The sequence below is a fragment of the Crotalus tigris genome, unplaced genomic scaffold, assembly GCF_016545835.1.
Source record: "Crotalus tigris isolate CLP2741 ecotype Arizona unplaced genomic scaffold, ASM1654583v1 scf7180000023627.613776, whole genome shotgun sequence".
NCBI lineage: Eukaryota > Metazoa > Chordata > Lepidosauria > Squamata > Viperidae > Crotalus > Crotalus tigris.
The window spans coordinates 183,452-209,572 of NW_024100088.1; the positions used below are offsets into that span (position 1 = coordinate 183,452).

The 26,121-nt window shown below is 42.1% G+C and overlaps 1 protein-coding gene across 5 annotated transcripts in view; it reads right to left on the reverse strand.

Annotated features, from left to right (window-relative positions):
* Positions 1 to 499: 499 nt before the first annotated feature.
* The window catches only part of P2RY8 (P2Y receptor family member 8), an 80,597-nt gene continuing 54,975 nt past the window's right edge, over positions 500 to 26,121 (reverse strand). For 2 of the 5 annotated variants that reach the window (XM_039320249.1, XM_039320247.1), the window contains exon 2: positions 500 to 4,670. In XM_039320249.1, the coding sequence (XP_039176183.1) occupies positions 3,537 to 4,604 (1,068 nt within the window). In that variant the 5' untranslated portion in view covers positions 4,605 to 4,670 and the 3' untranslated portion in view covers positions 500 to 3,536. Of the gene's footprint in view, positions 4,671 to 18,392; positions 18,414 to 19,579; positions 19,601 to 25,378; positions 25,439 to 26,121 lie in introns of those variants that run through there. The other 3 variants (XM_039320248.1, XM_039320252.1, XM_039320251.1) reach the window with 3 other exon arrangements.

Consider the following 26,121-nt stretch of genomic DNA (forward strand, 5'->3'; position numbering starts at 1 on the left):
AAGGCCTCCACCATCACGTTTATGCCTTACTTAAGGAAGTGATCAGCTCAGGTCGGCCTTTTGTCCTCTTCTTCACTAAGGTTGAGCGAACACTTCATTTCATATCTCCAGCCTGGCTTGCGGCTGCAGCTGTTGATGGTCACTTTCTGGGACCTTCCTTCCCAGTCCTCCTTCTTCCCAATGCTGATTGACCACCTCGGCTTTGAGAGGGTGTCCCCAGTTGCCGCCTCATTCCCTGAGCCCACAGAGTCAGGGGAGCTGTCGCTGGAGCAAGCTTTTGGGGTGGGGGTCTACCCAGCGCTTGCTCTGTTCCCTTTCACTGCCGTGGTTAGACATCATGTGCACTGTCCACATGGTAGATGTTTTCCTCCCTCCAATTGACCATTTTGCAGATTCTGCCTAATGTAGGGACCTGCTTCAATTAATTCTCCCAAGAAAACAGAACTCTTGAAACTTGCATTGTCTCAACAGGAACTTTTATTGGAAGGTATTGGTAGCAGGATAGTAAGGCAGGATCTGAGGATTTCCCATGAAAAACATTACATTAAAAGAGCCCTTTCAAACCCCAACCCAAATGTCCATCCAGCCAGTTTGAATTGAATAAATCCATATGTGCTAAGTTGTTGTGGGAAAGAACTGATAAGGCTCTATTCTCAAGGCTGTCAGTTTCTCTGTGGCATCTTCCCATCCACCTGGAGATAAGGCAGATGGTTGGAAGCACATTCCTTTTACACCCCAAAGTAAGATACTTGAAAGAGGATAGAACAAAGCAAAGGAAGTACATTGCAGAAGACCCCTAGCCTTCCCCAGTAGAATGGCAGAATCCAAAAATCAGAGCATAAGAAAGAAATACATTGAGGGTCTGACAATTTGTAAATGTAGCTTTAATTCTACTTTGCTATATGAAATTAGATATAGTGATTATTTTTTTGTCTCAGTGTTGGGATGCCTACATAAATGCTGGAAAATTGTTTTTGTGGGAAGTAGAAATGGATGCTCATATAAGTTTAACCTACTATTGTCTTGCTAACATGTCTTCTACTCATCTTCTGTTATAATTCTTAATAATCTCCTTCGTAGGAGATTACTAATTCATAATCTCCTTAATCTGAGAGCACATGTATTCCAATATTTTTTAAAGTAATGTTTATTTAAAAAACCAATGAGACAAGTTCCATTTTTGATATATAAATACAATATGTAACAAATTAACAAATTTCTTCCTTTTGAGAAGCTTTTAGTCTGCTACATATTTTTCTTGAAACTTTCAGATGTTTGTACTATAGAATTTAAAATTCTGCATACATTCTAGAAATGTTTTTCGTTATATACAGTAGAGCATAATGTATGTCACTATCTTCTTTTTAATAGATGGAATACTGTACAGTATACTGAATATCAAAATGAAAGGAGGAAATGAAGAGAATATTCCAGCACTGTACAGTTACAAAACCAAATGCCTAAAAAAGTACCACATTCAGGTTTAACATATCTTGTAAGCAGCTTCTATAGTTAAAGAAATATAAAATTCACTCCTAGGAAAAAAAATTCAGCTCTTAGTTTACTGATTTAATTTTTAAAAAATAATGCAACAATTAAATTCACATATATTTATTTGATAATAGATTGTATGAATTCATTAGTGCACTTTCCTATAATGTAGTTATGGGACTGCAGTTCTATAGGATTGCTGCATAGGAAGAATCTATATTTTATACAGTTGGGTATTATGAGATTACAGGATCCTCCTTTTTCCTCTTTCTGACTCTGTCAATCAAATTTCCAAGAATATGATAATGTCATTGAAAGTGAAACCGTTTTAGTTATCCCAATAAATAAATCCCAATAGACACATAGCCCCAAATTTAATATGCAAGATAAAATTTCCTGAAACATAGCCCATATTCTTTTCTTCTCAGATCCTACAGTGCTAAAAATCAGTACTGAAAACTGGATGATTTTTTTTTCAACCTAACAGAGTCAAATGAAAGAAAAAAAGTAATTTATTAATAGAATATATTAATGGCTCAAGTTTAGTAATGCCTTGACATAGTCATATTTGAAAATTTTACCATCCAAGCTTTTAAATGAAACACTGTATTTATTTTTTCCTTAATAGAACATAAAATGTACAGAATAAACTTAATATTTCTATAAGAAATCATTTCAAATCAGATTAATTTCACAGTATGTGTTGAAAGCAATACAGTCCAACATTGAAGGTCATGTTCAACAATTCCCAAATTTTATCAATACAAATTAAAAATTGTGAACCAGAGAAGGTCAACTGCTACATCTATCTTGGTCAAAAGATAGATGTAGTGAAAGTGATATAATAGAGGAAATTTTGAACCAGACAAACTAGGTTGCAGAGCATTTGGACAATCTCATCCTAAATTCAAAAGCAACACATTCATCTACTTCAAAATTGTTTAATCAGTGTATACTATCAGTGTTGGCACATAGTTGCAAAATCTGGGTGATAAATGCAAAAGCAGTATAGACGGTGAACATTATGCAAAAAAATATGGAATAGGCAAATGCTCAATATAGCAAGACATAAAACATAGAATTTTAGGGCTGGAGGGCAACTCAGAGATCTTCTAGACCCAACCCACTGCTCAAGGCAGGAGATCCTATACCATCCAGGTCAAATGGTTGTCCAGTCTACTTTTGAAAACCTCCAATGATGGAGAACCCACAACTCCATGAGGCAAGCTGTTCCACTGATTAATTGTTCTTATTGTCAGAAAATTTCTCCCTACTTTTAGGTGGGATCTGTCTTTAACAAACTTCCACCCATTACTTCTTGTCCTGCCTTGAAAAATAAGACAATGCTTGGTGCTTTGGAGAATAAATCAATGACATCTACTCTGTGATAACCCCTAAGTACTGGAAGATAGCTATCATGTCCTCCTAATCCTTCTCTTCAATAGACTATACATGAAAATGACTCTGTAAATAAATCCCTGAAATATATTTAATTATGATAATTGCAATTGGTACATTGGAGAAAAAGAATGGTGGTGGGAACTTTACTGACATAAGTAAAAATACATTTATAGAATAAAAAAAATGGACCCACCAATTGATAATGATATATGTCATAATGAAGGAAATGACAATTGGCTAGCTATTTTGTATAACAAACAAACAGATCAGTGGTGGACAACAATTCTCAAGTGGATATCAATTAACCATAAAAGACCCAGGAAATCCCAAATAAATATTGGGCAGATAATTAAATTCAATTCAAAAGATTGTAACTTCTTTTAAGCATACAACTTGAACCTGACTCACAGTCATTGCTGAATGCTGCCATAGGAAGAGATTTGTGGCATGGTAATGTTCTTTTACATTTTATTTGTTGCTACATATTACAATAGGTATGATATTGCCATATCTGAAGACAAGAATTTTGCCTGGTATTGAATAGAGTTCCCCAATCTTGCTTATACAGTAGTTGTTTGATATAACCATTCTTTACTTGTTTCAAGAAATAGAATGAATAATTGCTTCACCTTTGAGCATTAGTATTAAAAAACACTTTCATGCCTTTGCAAACATGTTCTAAGCACACCCAACCCATCCTTATGTCCACTTGATAGAAATCTCGCTGATGTCCTGGTAGATAATACACTTTCCCTTCTAGTCTCCGAATTGTCACTCAGTAGCACCTTCCGTCCTACTACTTGCATGGACTTCTGATAAAACTCTTTGGATGCAAAGTAGTAAATGAATGGATCTATGCAGTTGTTGAGACAGCTAAGGCACAAAGTGAGTTTGTAAATATGATAGTAACCCTTTCTCTCTGTGAGACGGCTGATGATGTGTACCAATAGGATAAAGTTGTTGGGTGCAAAACAAACGATGAAAACCAAGAGCACTATTATAGCCAAGTAGACCGACCGTGTCTTCTGTCCATTGCCATATTTGTGAGAAGCTTGAATAAGCTTCCAAATAATGGCAGTGTAGCAAGCAACGGTAACTGTGAATGGAAGCAAAAAAAAGAAAAAAAGGGGCAGCAGGAGGAAAGCTCCCCATGCAGAAATACTGGAAAACATATTCCACTGAAGGACATCAAAACAGGTTGTAATGTTCAGTTCTTTTACTTCGTAAGTCAGGTTAGTTGAGGCAAGGGGCCACAAGGCGAATAATACAAAAAACCACATTACAATACAGGTAGCAATTGCATATCTCTTTTTTCTCCATTTCTGGGAGGTCAGTGGGTATACCACCCCCAAATAGCGCTCAAAGCTGATGAAGGTCATAGTCAATATGGACGAATACATGTTTGAATAAAACATTATTGTGACGTAGCTGCACAGCTGTTTGCTGTAAGACCAGTGGTTCTTCTTCACGTGGTATATAATCTGAAGGGGAAGACAGGAGGTCAATGCAAGATCTGTTAGGCTAAGGTTAATCATGAGAAGAATTGATGTTGTTTTGGGTTTGATATGAAAGAAGAGAATCCAGAGGGAGAAAATATTTCCAGGGATACTGATAATAACAACTAGTGAATACACAATTGGTAAGATGATCATAATATCAGGATTCTTAAGCATGTCCATTGTTGCATCATCCAGTGACACGTTTTTAATCATTTTCTGTATTTGATTTCTTTGTTCTTGGAAATTTGAAAGATGTATCTCACAGCTTAAATTTGTACCCTATAAAATAGAAAAATATAGAAAAAAGGTCAGTGACAATGTGAAAGAAAACTTAGATGTGGCTTCTTCTTTCTCACATGTCATGTACACCTTTCTAAAGACAGTTGCATATCTCTTTCTAAAGATATTTACTAAAGTAACTAGGCAGTCTACTGCTTTTGCTACTAAATTTATTCAGTATATCTATTAAGTACCTCAAAATTAAATTTGCCAAGCATTTGTACATTGCATAAGTAGCACTGCAACAGATCAATAACATTAACAAAATATAATAAAATAGTAATATAGATTATAAAGATGTAAACTATGGAAAGAAGGGAGGGAGGAAAGAAGGAAATTTAAATGAAATATTTTTTTTATTAAAAATACTATATAAATGAGGTAACAGAAGGACCCAGTTCTGGCCCCAGAAGTAAGACAAGGATAATCATGACAAAACCATGAAGCTGCTTTTTAAAAAGCCTCTCACTCTTCTGCTCTGCCTTTGGATTTCAGATTAAATGGATATTTTAAGAAGATTTTCTGAGGATAGCTTCAGACTATGTGCATTTAGTGGGTGCGTTCCATTAGGTACCATTGTCCATGGACATCAGTGTAGCCCCAAATACTTCTTTAGTGCTCTCAGATACTACCCTCCCCATTTTACTGGACTAAAATAAAATAAAAAATAGGAAGTAGGCATGTTGCAAGACAACAGTTTTTTACATTATATTTATTTACAAGAATGCCTTTTGCTCCACAAACGTTCTAATAGGATGGTAGAGGCTACTTTGAATTCTGATATACATATCGTTTTATACCTGGATAAATTCATCATAGTAGTTGTCTTGAGAAAGGGGCGTTGTCTTACCTGAACGCCTTTTCTCAGCATGATGATGGAGAATCCACGGATGGGTTGTCTTAATCTATCTGCTCCAATTAGACTAAGTCTGAAATTTAGTACCGCCCCCTCTGTGCCAACTGCACCCCAGTTTTAGGCTAAGGCGATACTCAGACTTTAGTCCGACGCGTCTGAAAAATATGGGAACCAGGCCAACTGACCTAATGGGAGGGAGTGGATTCTCCATCATCATGCTGAGAAAAGGCGTTCAGGTAAGACAACGCCCCTTTCTCCAGCATGATTGGATGGAGAACCCACGGATGGGACATACCAAAGCCCTGTGTCCCTAGGGTGGGGAATTAGATTGGGCCTGGGTCCCATCCAACGTTAATGCGTGTTCTAGAACCTTGCGGCCAAATGAAGCCGTAGAAGATGCATATACATCCCTCTTGTAGTGACAGACAAAGGAAGAGGGCGATGCCCATGTTGCTGCTCTACAAATTCCCTCTACGGAGGCCTGAGTAGACCAGGCAGCTGTAGTAGCTGTGCCCCGGTTGAATGGGCTGTGATATGCCTGGGATCTCGCAGTGACTGAGACTGGTATGCCAGAGAAATACAAACTCTAATCCACCTGCGTATTGTGGTTGAAGAAACCTTCTGACCTAGTGATGAAGGGTGATAAGACACAAACAGAGCCTCTGTTCTGTGGAAAGATGAGGTTCTCTGTATATAACAATATAAGCTCTGCGCACATCCAATTTGTTCCACTGAACCTCTATGTCATTAAATGGGTTAGGACAGAAGTCCGGCAAAACTATTTCCTGAGATCTAGGATACAAGGACTTGACCTTAGGCACGAAGGAGGGGCCTAGCCTAAGGGTTACCCTGTCCTTATGGAACGTACACAGGTCCTTCCTCACTGAAGAGTAGCCAGTTCAGATATCCTTCTCGCTGAAGTTACAGCAACAAGAAATTCCACCTTCATCGATAACTCTTTAAACAAACCAGTGTCAATGGTTCAAAGGGTGAGAAACAAGAGCCTATAAACCTGATGAAGATCCCACGAGGGGTATCTATGTACAGTTGGTGGTCTGGCGTTGTTAGCTTCCTTTAGGAAGGAGCGTATCATAGGGTGATGTATTAAGGATTCATTGCCACAGGAAATAACTGTGGCAAGTGCTGCTACCTGCCTGCGGATGGTGCTTGTGGAAAGCCCTTTGTCTAGACCATCCCTCAGGAACTCCAAGATAATTGGCACTGAAACCGCCAAAAGGTCAATTTTGTGAACCGAACACCAATTACAGGAGTCTCTCCATGTGGCATCGTATATTCTATTCGTCAAGGGTCGCCTGGATTGCTGAATCATAGCTATGACCCTTGATGAATATGAGTCTCAGCCTAAGGCCTGCCTCTCAAGTGCCAGATGGTTAACTGGAGTCATTGAGGGTCCGGATGGCGTAGTTCCCCCTGAATGTGGGAGATGCAATTTGCTGGGATCCTCCATGGAGATGATGCGGAGAGCTCCATCAGGTCGGCGACCAAGAGCGTCTCGGCCAATGCGGCACAACCAGGAGGACCTCTGCTCGTTCGCGAAGGATCTTCCTGATCGTGGCAGGAAGAAACAGCAGAGGAGGGAAGGCATAGAGCAGTTCCCTGGGCCAGGGACTGCGGAGCGCATCTGTTCCCTCCGCTGATGGAGGTGGGAACCCGGAAAGGAATCTGGGAAGTTGTGAGTTGGTGGGGGAGGCAAAAGGTCTAAGGTTGGGGAACCAAACCTGTCCACGATCTCTCTGAACACCTTCGGATCCAGCTGCCATTCGGAATGGTCCATGGTTGCTCAGTTCAGTGAGTCCGCCTGCTGGTTGGTCACTCCGGATATGTGCTCCGCCCTGATGGAGGCAAGATTCAGTTCCGCCCAGGACCCCAGCAATTTGGCCTCCTGCATGAGAGGCCTGGACCTTGTCCCCCCTTGTCTGTTGACGTGGGCCTTGGCTGTAATGTTGTCGGTTAAAATCAGGACATGTTGGCCCTGTACTATATCGGTGAATCCCTTTAGGGCCATATGTATGGCTCTGAGTTCCAGCCAGTTTATATTGTTCTTTAGGTCCTGTTTGGACCACCGACCTTGAGCCCAGTGCGTGTGGAGGTGTGCCCCCCACCCAAACAGGCTTGCATCTGTGGTAATGGTAATCCTGTCTGGTTCTAATACTGCTCCCCGTGACAGCACCGGGGAGTCCCACCATTGAAGGGAGTTCAAGTCTCTGAAATGGAAGGAGAAGCCATGTAATTCTCTGGCGTGGAGGCGTGCCCATGGCACAATTTGCACGCAGGACATCGTCTTCCCCAGTAGCTGTGATAGGGAGGCCAATGTGACTACTCTGGCCCTTTGGATCCGACGTACAAGAGTCTGAATAGAGTTCCTTCGGTCCTGAAATAGTAGACCATACAATTGTCCGTGTCTATAACAGCGCCCAAATGGAGGAGCCGGGTTGTTGTATGACTTTTCTGGAAATTAACAGAAAACCCGTGCTCCTGAAAGACCTTGATGGCTAGGGCGAGGTCTGACTGAGCGTTTCGGAATGATGATGACTGAATTAGTATGTCATCTAAATAGCATTGAATTCTGATTGGAATTTGTCTAAGTGGGCTGCGAGCACTGCCAGTACCTTGTAAATACCCTCGGGTAGGGTTCTGTACTGGTAGTGGGCATAGCTGAATCTGAGGAATTTGCGGTGGTTAGGAAACATGTCTCAGTTAGGTCTATTGAGGTAAGAAAGTCACCTTGCCTGATGCTGGCCAGGATTGATTGAAGTGGTTGCATCTTAAACTTCTTATACCTCAAGTAAGGTTTAGATCTTTCAAGTCTAAGATTGCCCTCCAGCCCCCCAAGTCTTAGGGATGACGAAGAGGTTTGAGTAAAACCTTCGTCCTTCTTGGTCTTGTGTACTGGTTCAATTGCTCGTATTTGTAATAAATGAGCTATGGCCTCTGACATAAAGTCAGCCCTGGACCTGCTCGTTGGGATAGGGCAAGAGCGGAATTTGTCAGGTGGTTGAGAACAAAATTCTAGTCTCAAACCTTGCGTGACAGTGTCTAATACCCATGCATCTGTAGTGATGGCTGTCCAAGTGCTGGAATAAGGGGCCAGCCAGCATCTGTAGTGGTGACTGCCCAAGTGCTGGAATAAGGGGCCAGCTGGCTTCCTATGGGAAGTGAGACTGTGAGATCACTTGCCTCGTTTAGAGGAATGGCCCCTCGGCCTTGAAGGGGCCGCTTGGCCTGGATCTGTGGTCTGCTTCTGCATGCTGAACGATCCTGCTGTCTTTCTTGTCTCTGAAATGAATAGAGGGATGCCTGGGCACAGTCCCAGGATGGAGCTGGTCGAAAGGCAGCCTCCTGTAACTGCTCTGTGACATGAGTTAACCAGAGTTTTACGTTTGTCCTTACCTTCAGTTAAGTATGGTTCTAGTGCCTTACCAAAGAGATGTCCACCTGTGTAAGGTTTAGAGGCCAGACGCCACTTGGTCTTGGTGTCTGCTCACCAATTCCTGGGCCAAAGGAGCCTTCGTGCTGAGATGTCTGCAGCGATGGTCTGGCAGTGTATCTAGCCATGTGCAGAGAAGCGTCGGCTAGGTACTGGGATGTAGCCACTAACTTACCCAGATTTTGGTGAGCTCTGAGCTGGTCCGGAGGGATCCTGTCCTGGAGCTCACGTAACCCAAGGGCTGAAGCCCTGGCGAAGAAGGCCATGGACGTTGCCGCCTTTGTTGTCCAGGCTGATGCCAGATGGGAACTACACAATGCGGAGTCAATCTTTTTATCCTCCGCCCTAAGTGCCTCATTTATGTCCCCAGGGATGTTAGCATTGGGAAACAATGAGTTCAAGGCTCATCAATCTCAGGAATCTCCAATAGGGAGGCCAGAGAACGAGCAACATTGAATAATGTTCCCTCTACTGCACCGGGGCTTAAGAAGGATCCTAAGTTCTCCCATTGTTCTTGAACTATATTCAGAAAAAGGGGAGGGCAGGGAATATTGTTCTGCGAGACTGAGGGCTCGGTGTATATGGCGTGGGGACCCTTGGACGTTGTAGGTGGGGTCTCCTGTTCTTGGGGGAGGTTTGCAGTAGTGCAGGCCCTGAGTAGCAGGGAATTAAAGAATGAATGGTCAAAGAGACCGACAGGAGGGGTGGGGTCAGAGGGAGTGATGCCCTCGTCCTCAAACAAAATCAGGCCAGATTGTTCAGCCCCTGTAGATTCCAAATCCGATGAGGGATCCTCCATCAAATCTGGAGATTGTGGATGATACGTGGCCTGGGGGGGTGGCTGTGGGGTGTTGGAGGCCATAAACTGAGCCACAGCCTGGGCTATCGTGGACTGAAGGAGGTCCAGGTTCAAGGCCTGGTTCTCAGGAGGGCGAAGCCCTGCTGCAGTGGCCTGGGATCCTGGGGAGTGGTGACTGCCCATGTCCTGGTTGGTTGTGCCCCTCCCTGGGTCCACTCTTGTGGTTAAATCTAATTGGGGAATTCCCCTGGGGGAAGACCAGGCCCCTGGGCTGAGACACAATGTGAGGAAAGGGGTTCAAAAATGGACCTTCCCATCGTGCCTGTCAGATCTGGGGAGGCCGCTCTCAGTCTTTGGGACTCCTCCTCCCTCTGTGGCTCCCTGCTTGGCCGGGCTCGCTTGGTGGTGTTCTTTCCACTTGCCTCTGTTTGGCGTTTCCTCTTGGCCGGCTCGCTGATTTTCTCTGCCATGATGAGTTGCTCTGGGCTCAACCTTGGCAAAACGCCCCCCCTCAGCGCTGTAACTCACCAAGGGAGCCTGCAGAGATGATTCAGCCCTTGAGGGGGGTGGGCGGGGAATTAATGGGCACTGCGTCCCTTGGGAGCGAACAGGCCCTCCCCGGTTCAACGCTGTAGTCTCGAAGCCTCTGTCACCGGTGATGAACACTGCCTTCAGGAGAAACTCCAGGCAGTCTGGGCCTCAGTCACACACAAAATGGCCACCGTGAGTCAATTCAAAATGGCGGCTGCAGAGTTCGCGCCCAAAAAACGGCAGTTAGAAGAAGGCCTTGAGGCCTGAGGCCTAAGCTGCGATGAGCCCTCGTTCCAAGGAATCGCTTGGGCTCCTAACGCAGCGAATGGATTCCAAAAAAAAAAGGCCATTAGAAGAAGAAGGCCTTGAGGCCTGTGGCCTAAGCTGCGATGAGCCCTCGTTCCGAGGAATCGCTTGGGCTCCTAACGCAGCGAATGGATTACAATTAGGTGAGCTGAGAGAGGCTGAGGCAGGCCAAGGCCTAGTAAGGCCTCCAGGCTCTGAAAATTGGATCGGTGGCAAAAACTTTCTCCTGCTGCTGGGGCGGTCTGCTGAGGCCGAGGGACCTAGAAAAGGCTCCCTCCAGGCCTGATGAGCCTCGTCGTCCTTTGCGGAGCCCCCCAGTCAATTGGCAAGCTTACCCCTGCCTCTAAGGCCTCCAGGCTCTGGTTAGAAGAATGGAGCCTCTGATGCAGAGGAACGGCCCCTGGTAGGAGATTTCTCTTGCTTCTGGGAATCCAATTTTCAAGCTGATTGTGAAGCTGAAAGGCTCTCAAAGGGAGAAAGGGAAAGTTCCCCCCCCCCAAAGGGAGGTTTTGTCAGCCTGTCAGCCTGCTAGGCTACAGGTTGGGATGAAATAAAATAGGAATACACAGTCTTCTGCTCCAGGAGCGAAGAAAAAACGCGTCTTAGAGCAAAGAGACTAAGTCTAAAACTGGGGTGCAGTTGGCACAGAGGGGGCGGTACTAAATTTCAGACTTAGTCTAATTGGAGCAGATAGATTAAGACAACCCATCTGTGGGTTCTCCATCCAATCATGCTGGAGAATGTGCACCCTAGACATACACTCAAAATTCTAGATGTGTCATTGGCATCTTCTCCTGTTCTACTGCAAACCCAGCACCAGAGGACAATAGAAACCAGTGAAAGTGAAAAAGACAACAACAACAACAACAGTAGTAGTAGTAGTAGTAGTAGTAGTAGTAGTAGTAGTAGTAATAATAATAATAATAATAATAATAATAATAATAATAATAACAACAACAACAACAACAACAACAATGATGATGTGGTCAAAAATTTTGCTAATGCAAATATGGGAATTGGTCCCATTTATCCAGCAATCACCAGATGAACTGGGAGAGATTTTACTAGTAAATGCATGTGTATATAATGTATTGCAACAGGAAATACTCCTAAAATTTCACATGTATCACAAGATAAAGACAATACTTTGATTGCTAATCATGTATAGAATTTCCATTTTATAAATCATATTATATGCATACTATCTGATTAAAATTTCAAAAGCAAATTAATGCTAATGTCTAGGAGTGTGACTACTTCCCTTTTCATCACAAGATTGAAGGCAAAACACAAATGATTGACTGCCACAGAAAAACAAGTCATACCATGTCAAAGAAGAACTGGCCATGCATTTTACAACTAACTACATATGTATATCATGCATGCATACAGCATACAGAATACAAAGTAGATGGAGTTGTAAGCCAGAGAAGTTATCAACTGGGTTACCAGTTGTAGTCATACTTATGCCACATAGAGTATTATTTGCTATCTGTAATTGATTCATTCTCCAGCATGATTGGATGGAGAACCCACGGATGGGTTGTCTTAATCTATCTGCTCCAATTAGACTAAGTCTGAAATTTAGTACCGCCCCCTCTGTGCCAACTGCACCCCAGTTTTAGACTTAGTCTCTTTGCTCTAAGATGCGTTTTTTCTTCGCTCCTGGAGCAGAAGACTGTATTTTCCCTTTTTCTTCTTCTGTTAGCCTAGCTCTAACTCCTCATTTTTCATTATTTAATTGATTTCATTAATTAATTTTGTATGCCGCCCTGAGTCCTTTGGGATTGGGCGGCATATAAATAAAATTAAATAAATAAATAAATAAATATAAAGAAGATTTCTAGCGATTGGAATCATCCTCACCTGACTGCCCGGCCGGGCTGACAGGCTGGGCATCCATAGACCTTTTTTTCCTCACCTCTTCTGAGAGCTTCCTTGAATTGCTGCTAACAGAGCCAAGCTCTAGTCTGACTTTTATAACTGACTGCAGCTCCGGAAGCTCCGAAACTTCAGCCGCCGCCTGGTCGATTCCCCCACTGTCAGCTGTTCGTCGGAGGACTCGTTTTTGACGCGCTGACTGCCCACGGCTCCAGAGGCAAGGGTAAGCCTCGTTGATCAACTGGGGGGCTCCGCAAGCGGCGACTAAGGTCGCCAGGCCTGGAGGGAGCCTTTTTAGGTCCCTCGGCCTCTGCAGATCATCGTAAGGCAAAAGAGAGGGTATCGATGACGAACTAACTTTCCGAGGCCTGAAGGCCTTATTGGGCCTAGGCCAGTCTCAGCGCCTCCCAGCTGACTATTCAAACACCCTCCACTGCGCTAGGAGCCCAGGCGATTCCCTGGAACGAGGGCTCATCGCAGCTTAGGCCTCAGGCCTCACAGGCCTTCCTTCCAACGGCCGTTTTTGGTGCGCAGAGCTGCGGCCGCCATTTTGAATCACCTCCCGGCCGCCATTTTGAGACCCAGACTGCCTGCAGGAACATTCCAGAAGGCAGTTTTTGACGTTGAGGCAAAGGCCTCTAAAATTGACGAACCTTTCACAGGCAGATCGGATTGGGGGGGGGTCAAGCTCGTTCCGGAAGGATGCACTGCCTACCAATCCCCCATTGCCCATCCCCCTCACCGGGCTGGATCATCTCTGCTGGGCTCCCTTAGTAAGTATAACGCTGAGGGGGGGGGCATTTTTGCTGAGGTTGAGCCTAAAGCAGATTCATCATGGCAGAAAAGTCTACCAACGAGCCGGCCAAGAGGAAACATCCTACTGAGGCAAATGGAAAGAATAATTCCATGTGAACCAAGTCAAGCAGGGAAACCACTAATCCACAGAGGGCAGCTTCCCCAGGTCAGACAGGCACAACGGGAAGGTCCATTTTTGAACCCCTTTCCTCACATTGTGCCTCAGCCCCAGGGGCCTGGTCTCCCCCCAGGGGAATTTCCCAACCAGAATCAGCCACAAGAGCGGTCCAGGGACAGGCTTGACTAGCCAGGATACCCTTAATTTGGGCCCTCAGGCCACATTCACCCCCACTGCAGCAGGGCTTCGCCCCCCTGAGAACCAGACTCTAAATCCGGACTACCTTCAGTCCATGATAGCCCAGGCTGTGGCTCAATTCATGGCTTCCAATGCCCAACAGCCACCCCCACAATCCATGTATCATCCCCAGTCTCCAGGTATCATGGATGAACCTTCATCAGATCTAGAATCAACAGGGGCTGAACCATCGGGACTGATTATGTCAGAGGACGAAGATATCACTTCATCTGACCCCACCTCTCCTGTCGGTCTCTTTGACCATTCACTTTTTAATTCCCTGCTAATCAAGGCCTGCACAACTGCAAACCTCCCTCAAAAGCAGGAGACCCCACCTACAACATCCAAGGGTCCCCACGCCATATATACCGAGCCCTCAGTCTCTCAGAACCATATCCCCTGCCCTTCCCTTTTTCTCAATATGGTTCAAAAACAATGGGAGAATTTAGGATCCCTCTCAAGTCCTGGTGCCATAGAGAAGACATTATTCAATGTTGCCCCTTCTCTGACCTCCCTATTGGAGACTCCTGAGATTGATGAGCCATTGAACTCATTGTTTCCCAATGCTAACATTCCTGGGGATATAAATGAGGCACTTAGGGCGGAGGATAAAAAGATTGACTCTGCATTGCGTAGCTCCCATCTGGCATCAGCCTGGGCAACAAAGGCGGCAACATCCATGGCCTTCTTCGCCAGGGCTTCAGTCCTTTGGTTACGTGAGCTCCAGGACATGATCCCTCGGACCAGCTCAAAGCTCACCAAAAACTGGGTAAGTTAGTGGCTACGTCCCAGTACCTAGCCGACGCTTCTCTGTACACGGCTAGATACGCTGCCCGGACCATCGCTGCAGACATCTCAGCACGAAGGCTCCTTTGGCTCAGGAATTGGCGAGCAGACACCAAGATCAAGTGGCGTCTGGCCTCTAAACCTTACACAGGTGGACATCTCTTTGGTAAGACACTAGAACCATACTTAACTGAAGGTAAGGACAAATGTAAAACTCTGGTTAACTCATCAAAGAAAGGAGATAAACACTCGGGAACAGCATGTCACAGAGCAATTACAGGAGGCAGCCCTTTCGGCCAGCTCCATCCTGGGACTGGGCCCAGGCATCTCGCTATTCCTTTCAGATACAAGAATGACAGCAAGATCGTTCAGCATACAGAAGCAGATCACAGATCCAGGCCAAGCGGCCCTTTTGAGGCGCGGGGGGCCGTTCCTTTAAACGAGGCAAGTGATCTTGCAGTCTCACCTCCCATAGGAGGTCGGCTGGCCCTTTATTCCAGCACTTGGGCAGCCACCTCTACAGATGCATGGGTGTTAGACACTGTCACCCAAGGTCTGAGACTAGAATTTTGTTCTCAACCACCTGACAAATTCCGCTCTTGCCCTATTCCAACGAGCAGGTCCAGAGCTGATTTTATGTCAGAGGCCATAGCTCATTTATTGCAAATACAAGCAATTGAACCAGTACCACAAGACCAAGAAGGACGAGGGTTTTACTCAAACCTCTTCATCATCCCTAAGACTTTGGGGGGCTGGAGGGCAATCTTAGACTTGAAGGGTCTAAACCTTTACTTGAGGTACAAGAAGTTTAAGATGCAATCACTTCAATCAATCCTGGCCAGCATCAGGCAAGGTGACTTTCTTACCTCAATAGACCTGACTGAGGCATATTTGCACATTCCTATTTTTCCTGACCACCGCAAATTCCTCAGATTCAGTTATGCCCAACGCCACTACCTGTACAGAGCCCTACCATTTGGCCTCTCATCGGCACCAAGAGTATTTACAAAGGTACTGGCAGTGCTCGCAGCCCACCTCAGACAAATTCCAATCAGAATTCAATGCTATTTAGATGACATACTAATTCAGTCCTCATCATTCCAAAACGCTCAGTCAGACCTCTCCCTAGCCATCAGGGTCTTTCACGAGCACGGGTTTTCTGTTAATTTCCAGAAAAGTCATACCATACCAACAACCCGGCTCCCCCATTTGGGCGCTGTTATAGACACAGACAATTGTACGGTCTACCTATCTCAGGACCGACAGAACTCTATTCATACTCTTGTACGTTGGATCCGAAGGGACAAAGTAGTCACTTTGGCCTCCCTATCACAGCTACTGGGGAAGATGGTGTCCTGTGCACAAATTGTGCCATGGGCATGTCTCCATGCCAGAGAATTACAGTGGCTTCTCCTTCCATTTCAGAGACTTCACACCAGCACATCCCACCAGAAGGTCCGAGTTCCATGGTCGGTGTTGAACTCCCTTCGATGGTGGGACTGTCCGGCTCTGTCACGGGGAGCAGAATTCAAAGAACCAGACAGGATTACCACAGATGCAAGCCTGTTTGGGTGGGGGGCACACCTCCACACACACTGGGCTCAAGGTCGGTGGTCCAAGCAGGATCTAAAGAACAATATAAACTGGCTGGAACTCAAAGCCATACATATGGCCCTAAAGAGATTCAGTGATATAGTACAGGGCCAACATGTCCTGATTTTAACCAACAACATTACAGCCAAGGCCCATGTCAACAGACAAGGGGGGAAAAGGTCCAGGCCTCTCATGCAGGAGGCCAAATTGCTGGGGTCCTGGGCGGAACTGAACCTTGCCTCCATCAGGGCGGAGCACATATCTGGAGTGACCAACCAGCAGGCGGACTCACTGAGCAGAGCCACCGTGGACCATTCCGAATGGCAGCTGGATCTGAAGGTGTTCAGAGAGATCGTGGACAGGTTTGGTTCCCCAACCTTAGACCTTTTTGCCTCCCCAACCAACTCACAACTTCCCAGATTCCTTTCCGGGTTCCCGTCTCCATCAGCGGAGGGAACAGATGTGCTCCGCAGTCCCTGGCCCAGGGAACTGCTCTATGCCTTCCCTCCCCTGCTGCTTCTTCCTACACGATCAGGAAGATCCTTTGCGAACGAGCAGAGGTCCTCCTGGTTGCGCCGCATTGGCCAAGACGCTCTTGGTTCGCCGATCTGATGGAGCTCTCCGCATCCCCTCCATGGAGGATCCCAGCAAATCGCATCTCCCTCATTCAGGGGGAACTACGCCATCCGGACCCTCAATGGCTCCAGTTAACCGTCTGGCACTTGAGAGGCAGGCCTCAGGCCGAGACTCATATTCATCGAGGGTCATAGCTATGATTCAGCAATCCAGGAGACCCTCGACAAATAGAATATACGATGCCACGTGGAAAAGCTTCTGTAATTGGTGTTCGGTTCACAAAATTGACCTTTTGGCGGTTTCAGTGCCAGTTATCTTGGAGTTCCTGATGGATGGTCTAGACAAGGGGCTTTCCACAAGCACCATCCGCAGGCAGGTAGCAGCACTTGCCACAGTTATTTCCTGTGGCAATGAATCCTTAATACATCACCCTATGATACGCTCCTTCCTAAAGGGAGCTAACAACGCCAGACCACCAACTGTACATAGATACCCCTCGTGGGATCTTCATCAGGTTTTACAGGCTCTTGTTTCGCCACCCTTTGAACCTATTGACACTTGTTTGTTCAAACAGTTATTGATGAAGGTGGCATTTCTTGTTGCTGTAACTTCAGCCAGAAGGATCTCTGAACTGGCTGCTCTTTCAGTGAGGAAGGACCTGTGTACTTTCCATAAGGACAGGGTAACCCTTAGGCTAGACCCCTCCTTCGTGCCCAAGGTTAATTCCTTGTATCATAGATCTCAGGAAATAGTTTTGCCGGACTTCTGTCCTAACCCATCTAATGACATAGAGGTTCAGTGGAACAAATTGGATGTGCGCAGGGCTTTATATTGTTATATACAGAGAACCTCATCCTTCTGCAAAACAGAGGCTCTGTTTGTGTTCTTTCACCCTTCGTCACTAGGACAGAAGGTTTCTTCACCCACAATAGGTAGGTGGATTAGAGCTTGTATTTCTCTGGCATACCAGACTCAGTCACTGCAAGCTCCTAGGCATATCACGGCCCATTCCACCCGGGGCGCAGCTACTACAGCTGCCTGGTCTACCCAGGCCTCCATAGAGGAAATTTGTAGAGCAGCAACATGGGCATCGCCCTCTTCCTTTGTCCGTCACTACAAGATGGATATATATGCCTCTTCTACGGCTTCATTTGGCCACAAGGTTCTAGAACACGCATTAATGTTGGATGGGACCCAGGCCCAATCTAATTCCCCACCCTAGGGACACAGGGCTTTGGTATGTCCCATCCGTGGGTTCTCCATCCTATCATGCTGGAGAAAGAGGCGTTGTCTTACCTAAACGCCTTTTCTCAGCATGATGATGGAGAATCCACTCCCTCCCATAAGGTTAGTTGGCCTGGTTCCCATATTGATCAGACACGTCGGACTAAAGTCTGAGTATCGCCTTAGCCTGAAACTGGGGTGCAGTTGGCACAGAGGGGGCAGTACTAAATTTCAGACTTGGAGCAGATAGATTAAGACAACCCATCCATGGATTCTCCATCATCATGCTGAGAAAAGGCGTTCCGGTAAGACAACGCCCCTTTCTGATACATTTTGGTTCACATGCTTCAAGGGCAACCAAAGTTCCATTAATTCTGTTATTGTTTCAACCCAATATTTAATTATTTTGGCTCAGAAGTATTTCAGTGAATGATACAGAAGCAATGTTGTAGATACAGATCAGTTATTTTCAAAGAAGAATATTCATTCATTTTTTTAGACTTGGATACATAAAAATATGCCTATACAGCAGGCATCAGAGAAAGTTCAGAATAGAATAAACCAGACATTACCCTTCTGTGAAGTTTAGAAGTTCAGAAACTTCTGAAACTGGAGAAGTTTAAAAAGCACCTCATGGCACAGTCACAATTGCAGAAGTGGTTTAGAAAACAAGCAACATAGTTCAATTGTGGAAATCCACCTGGGTATACACTCAGACAACCTGTAGTTCTAAGTATGTACACCATATAAAGAAAGCACCTGTAAGTCAAACGAGACTGGAATGAGTAAAAGCCTATTTCTTTTATTAGGAATAATTCCAAGGGGAGAGATTCTTAGACTATCAATCAAAATATTTTAATTTTCTGTGAAAAAAAAAAAGAATGAAATGAGAAAAGTTGGGTAGATTACAAACTAGAAATAGTATTATTGACCCCAGCTGGTAATTTATATATGAGAAAGGATCTTTGTGATGGCAGTTAAAGTTCTGTTTCAGTTTTCGGAAGCTGAATGAGACAAAGCTGAACCCAAGCAGGTTCAAGCTGCTGTTTGTTCATCAGGACTCTCCATGTGCTTCAGGGCTGTATTTCAAAGATAAAGCAAATCTGTGCCTTGAGGATCCTCGCAAATGTTTTAATAAGTCAAGTCTATTCCATTTATATACACGCTCTCTGAATCAGCCAAATTATTATTAAAGTCTCACATCCATACATTTCTCAATAATATGCTTAAGAAGCAAAAATCTGCTTTTCATATCCCTTCCTAGCTAAAAACCAAAATATACTTCCCAAATGTTGCTGTCACCTCTTCTACTCTTTGAAATAGAAGGTTATATAACATATTCCCAAGTATATTTAATAAGCTAACTTCTCTTATCATTTTTGCATTCCTGTCTGTTATATTTCCTTTTGTATAAGAGAATGACATTCTTCTATTTATCAGGTGCAGAAGCATACACATGTATGAAAGAAGTTGTAGAGTCACTCTATAAGCAAATAGTAGCCATATTTTAATCTTAAAAATAAATTCTTAATTCTTGTTATATCATTTTTAACTGCAGCCTTACCATTTTTCAAGATCTTACAAAGTTTATTACTCTTGTTTCATTTTGTTTTTTCTGGGATAATAACATACAGCAAGGTCAACTACAATAGTTGGGCTTATACAACAATAAATGATGAAAATCAAATCTTTTTGAAGCTATGCTTATGCATCAATCTCTTTTTAAAATATTTTTTCTTGACACTGCATGTACACTCACCTATTTGGATTTTATTTGTTTCTTTGCTTGCAGACAATTTCCTTTGCAGTAATAAAGTCAGAGGGTGGAGAGATAACCACATCACATTTTTCTCTATAAGCTATCTTCTGAAAAAGGAAAGTCCTTTGTTTTAGAAGGAGGGGTATTTTTTCTTTGTTTTGGGAAGCATGGGCACATGTAAAGAACTTGTGGTAAGGCACAACATTATCACACCACAAATCTTGAAAGTCTAGGTAGAGATTTGGAACTCCACATAAGGGAGTTCAGGAGGAAGACTTTACAAAAAATAATGAGGTAAAACAACAAATATGTAATTGCTGAGTTGATTATAGCAGGGAAACTGAGAGACATTAAAATAACTTCAATAAGGTTAAGATAGCAAGGCCAATTGTTAGGGATCATGAGAGCTGTCATTTAAAACAGTGGTTCTCAACCTTTTCTTCACCACAGTCCCCCTTTAAATACTTTTTTTGGCCATGGACTATGGCCACAGACCATCAAAACTTAATTGAAGATTTTAAATCATTGTCCATGGGGTCGCGATGGGTCGGACACAACTTCGCAAGTAACAACAACAAAAATCATAACATTTCTTCAAGCATTCACAGACCCCCGGTGATCACATCATGGTCCCTCAGGGTCTGCGGACCACAGGCTGAGAACCACTGATTTAAGACATCTCGAGATCATCTAAATAAATATCTAGCCTAGAGAAAAAGGTAATATTGTAAGAAAATCAGTTTGGCATTATTGAATAAGACTTTGCCCCACAATTAAGTTTTTTTAATTGTCACCAGGTCTTAATCAGAGTTGATGTTATCTGTGACCATCTAGATATGGTTATCAACATTTCCTATGCTTCGTACATTATTCATGGAGAGCCACAGATTCCCCACTCAAAGTCTAGAATATTGGTGATACAAATGCAAAAATGATAGGAACTTTCGTATCTCCTCCTGTGTACCTTGCCTACTATAACTCTGCAAATTTTTATTATGCACCCATGGGTGATGTTAAAAAAAACCTCATGTGTGGCATTACCAATTTAGACTACAAATATTTATCCACGATTTCCCTGAAGTATTATTTGCTGGAGGCAAATTTGGTCTGGTTCAATATTATTACATTACTATTAATTAAATGTATACGCTACCCATCTCATTCTAAAAAATGACCCAATAGAAGCAGAAATTTGTTAAAGAACTTTTTATTATTATTTTTGCTCATCCACTCAAATTATGCCTCTACTCAAAATCTTGACACATTTTTTCTTTTTCCTTTTTAAAAAATTCCCCACCAGAGTATTAGTAAAATGTTTATTTATGTGTGATATAGTGCTAGCCTCAAAGTAACTAAAATATTTCATTCTAGGACAGCTCTCGTGATTAACCAACCAGAATAAATATTCCAAAACAAAAAAATGTTCACTGAAATGTATGAGTTCACAACTGTCTCTGTCTCTGGCAATATTGTTACCAACAAATCTCAACAATAATCTTTTTCTCTCTTCTGCCAGCCTAATGAAGTATATTCTGCTTACTTCAAGCTCTTTTTTAAAAAAGATCTAGTGGTTTCAAGCTTGGCTGATCTGCACGTTGCATCACTGCACACAAACAGCTTGCCATGTGAAAATAACTTGCTGTGTGGCATGATTTTATCGTACGTTCATGTGGCAGCTGTGTGCATTCTACCCTCAAAAACTTGTGCTGTAAACATACTTTGAAACTGTGAAACAGAAGCCAGAAGAAACGAGGAAGTGGTGGAAATGATTTGCATGAAAGGGTTGTGAGACTCGGAAGGCACATTGCTGAAACACTCATTTGAAGGTAACCTCCAAATCTTGCAACCAATCATGTACTATATCAGACTGCACAATTGCTTCAGGAATGAGGACTCACTAAATTTGGGCATTGCATTCCCAAATTTTGGTCAGAGGAAGCTGACAACAAGGCAAGCAGTAATAGTCACTTATTTGCACTTAAATTTTATTTTGTTATTCAATTAAGTCAATGTAATTAATATAATTGCCTCCACTGTGATTAATAATTTCCTTATGTCATATTCAAAATGACAATTTGAACAAAGCAGTTACTTTGGAGATATTAAGAGTGATAGGACTCTGAAGCAGCAGTTTATCCTGCTATGTAATAGATGGATAGGCAAAAAAGTGAACTTTAAAAAATAATACCTTATAGAAAACCTTTCTATCTAAGGGTCTTTCGGGAATATTGGATTAGAATGACTGTTATTTATAGCCAAGAGTAGCTAGTGACTCCTAACTAAGACTTACCCAACTAAAGGTCATTTAAAAATATATCACTTTCAGTGGTCTCTTACTATTTTAATGACCCAAAGGTGCTTTTTCAAAAGGCAACTGGATTTTTTTTCCTTTAAGACATTCCACTTCTCATCCAAGAAGCTTCTTCAGTTCTGACTGAATGGTGGAGGATGGAAGGATTTACATTCCTCGCAGTCTATCCTCCACTATTCAGTCAGAACTGAAGAAGCTTCTTGGATGAGAAGCAAAACATTTTCAAGAAAAAACAAAAGTCTAGTTGCCGTTTGAAAAGGCATCTTTGACCTGGATGACTGAGAATCTCCATACACTTATTATTTTAACTAAAGAGCAAATCAAAGCAACAGTGTAATGACTTCTTCTGAGAGAAAATCTTTATCATCACTGTTGTTGCCATCATCATTATCATCTTCATTGTTGTAATGCCTGAATAGTCATGGAATAGGAATAATGAGGTAAAATGAGGACCCAGATTGTTGGGGGCAATGTAAATATGTATATACATTGCTTACTGGTGTACACCGCTTAGAGAGTGCTTGCACTTAAAGCGGTATATAAGTCTCATAAATAAATAAATAAATAAATACTGTATGTGAAATCATTGTCTACAATAAATTGAAATGAATATTATAATGCCCAGAATGGAATACTAATAGAACGATAATGGTCTATTGTCAACTACAGAGCACTGTTGAGGAAGTAGAGTGTCTAGACCCATTTTAATAAGATTTAGACATGGTCATGGCACAGAAAAAGCATCAATTTCTTTGGTAGATGACCTCTGTTTGGACATGGATGGCACCCCTTAGTACTTTTAGATCTCTCAGTGATTTTTAATATCATTGCTCATGGTAATTCCTCAACTAACTAAAAGAGTTGAGGCTTGATGGTGCAGTGTTTCAATTGTTTCACTTCTGCTTGAGTGACTGGTACCAGTTCTTGGTGGGTAAGAAGAAATCATCCTTGTGGATCCTTATTTCTGGAGTTCTTCCAAGTTCTATTCTATCACTTCACCTGGTTTACATCTAAATGAAGACACTAGCAGAGGTTGTCCATCAATTCACAGTGAGATACCATCAGTACCCAATTACATATCTCCATTCTGAACCAAGCTGGAGATGCAGTGAAGTCTTAAACTGAGGTCCTCAGACTATATAGATTTGAATAGGATGAAATAGTCTCAAATTGAACCCTAGCAACCCTAGTTGGCTCACTGTGCAGAAGAAATCTCTCTTTTTCATTTGTGGTGATAATTCTTGAAAAATGATACTCCCCTAAAAGAGCAGGTACATGACTTGGGATCTTTCTAGATTTATGGCTACTGCTTAATAGGCAGATGGAGAACACAGCTAGGGGACTTTCTTCCAGTTTTGGCTGATGTATCTATGGAACTCTTGCCACAGTAACTTATTTTCTCATAACCATCACTTCATGTATTGCCTCCTGTTGGTTAATCTCTCTCTCTCTACACACACACACACACACACACACACACACACACACACACACACACACTACATTGTACACAAATAAATATACTCCTTTCCTCATGAAAGGGGTGATTGGATGGAACAAAAAAAACTCATACAGGGTCATGATATAATGTAATATCTGAATGAGCTGAACACAACGTGGATTGCATATCAGATTCTGATATAATTTATAGTTTATGGCTTTTATAGTTGTTTATATTCATAGTTATAATTTATATGACTTTATTGGTTTTTATGTTTTTGTTCAGATTTTATTTTGTAAACTGCTGTAAGAATAAAGTCATTCAAACTGTTCTGAGAGGGCACTAATGTGCTTCTCTACTGAACATACTGTTGATTATGTAACACTGATAAATAACCATTTCTGGTGCAATAGAAGCAGCACTGCTCATTTCATCAGAAGTTCTGCTAAGCTATAGCTACCCTTTATATTGGATCAGTAATTTCTGTTTAGAGTATCAAGCATGAACACATGGAAAATGAGATTCCCTTAAATTGACATTCATGACTTTACAAAATCAGAACAAAACCAGAGACTTCTTCAATACTCATGGATGGGATGGAGTGGGATGCACCACAATATTCCTGGCAGGAAGAAAGCATATAATATCCTTGTTTTTTTTTTTTTTATAGAGAACTTCTATGGACCAGAAATACAGACTTGATCTCCCTATTGATGATTTCTTTCTGATCCTTTCTATGCACATTAGCTTAGTAACAGAGTCTGAAACTGTGTTTTCTATAGTTGTGCTTTTAATTTACCATATTCAGGTTTTCTGAAAATATTAAGAAAACTGAGTACTGTATATTATAAAACCATAACATTCCCACAATATTCATTGCATCTTATGGTTTGCTCTTGTCCTGCAAAAGTATTCTTACAAATCCTATCAAGAAACACAAAATAATAGCCAGCGTTCTCTGCTGGTGGCTCAAAAGAAGAAACTAATATTATAGGGAAGCTCTGCATTCTAAAAATGACTATATAAAAATATACATGCTTTCCTTACTTTCATTTCAGTTAATTCAACCAAATATATAAATATCACCCCACATGTACATTTTCAAATATGATACAGTATGAGTGCTTGTCTTTATTTTATGAGATTTTAATCTACTTATTATAATGATCAATAAAACAATACCTTCCCCATCTTTTCTCCTCAGATTCTAGCTATGAAGTATGTTAAGCTGATGAATGAATAAGTTGCAATCACTCTATGAGCTTCCCAGTCCAATATTCTAACCAATATACTGAACATGACACAGAATCAATGATAACAATCACATTACAGGTGAATAGACTGGGTAGGTAAGCACAAATCAGTACAAATAAGAGCCAATGGGTATTTGGAGGTAGGAATAAAAAGCAAATACATTTTTAAATACCTAAACATTTTGGTGGAATAGCTATTATACAATATTTTACATTTCAGAAAACAGTCTGGGCAAGTCTGTAAAAGCCACTTTCAATCAATTACCTTCTATAAGAAACAACAAAGAAAGTTTCTTTATGCATGTAAAAAATAAATGCTATTGTAAGCTATAATTCCCCATGTTCTGTTTTTACAGCATTTATGTAGTTTATGAATCTTCTCCTAGCTTTTGTTTTCCCTAGAACAGCATTGTAAAGATTACTTTGTTTTATCAGATGCCTGCCTCAGATGCAGAAATAGTATTAATGTACAGTATTTCTTTCTGCTTTAACTAAAATGCAACATTATTTATAATAGTCAGTTATGTTATAACATCAACTACTTATGAAGTTTTAATAATAGTTCTGATTACACAGTAATTGTTCTTCCCCAACTCATTGCTGATTGCATATTAGTGTATCATCTGTTTTAAAAATATCTTACAATTGTTTAATTTATCAGTGGTGGCTTTTTATCAGTAGTTACAGTGTAATTAACTATAGTACTATTTTTATTGAATAATAAACTTGAACTATCACATATTCTTAGAATGTATATATTTTAAGCAAAAAAATGAGAAATGAATAATAATTACCTGCTGCAGTGTGTGCTACATTCAAGAGTGCTTATAATAGGAAGTGAGCTGATTTTGTTTCAGAATAGCTCAGGAAATGACCATCTCTCTCCCTCACTGTCATACACACACACACACACACACACACACACACATACACTTAACTCTTTCATCATTGATATTATGTAAATAATTCAAGAAGACACAAACTGAAATTATTAATTGAATCTGCGTTATGCACATAGATCCCTCTGATAATCAATATATTTGAGTCTAATATAAATGTTTCTAATTACACATTTGAGTCTCATTAGTGTCATACTAAAAGGGATCCAATAGCTATAAAAAAATCAAAATACCTCAAATTACTGCCATTGAAGATTTCAGAGATTTTTGAAAATGTATGCAGAAAAGGGAGGATTCTGCAATCTTTTAATGGGTAGAGAATACCCTTAAATTGTTGAGGTGCACAAAGGTTGATGTGGGTATGCTGATAATGACAAATTGGCAAGGAAAGGATTTTGTGGGTACAGAGGGATGTTTTTCCTTTTTTGGACAGGGAAATAACATGGATATTTTAGGATTTAATAGCCTAGTTTGTATTTTCCATCTCAAGAAGATATACGGAGAAGTTTAGGGAGAGGGGGAGGAGGAAGAGCTTGGGGGAATCTCCTCTCTCATGTTGCTCAGCTTTACAGAACAGACTGGTTTCAGTAATTCTTTATGCCAGAGATCCCCAGGGACCAGTTCCATGGAGAGAGGTT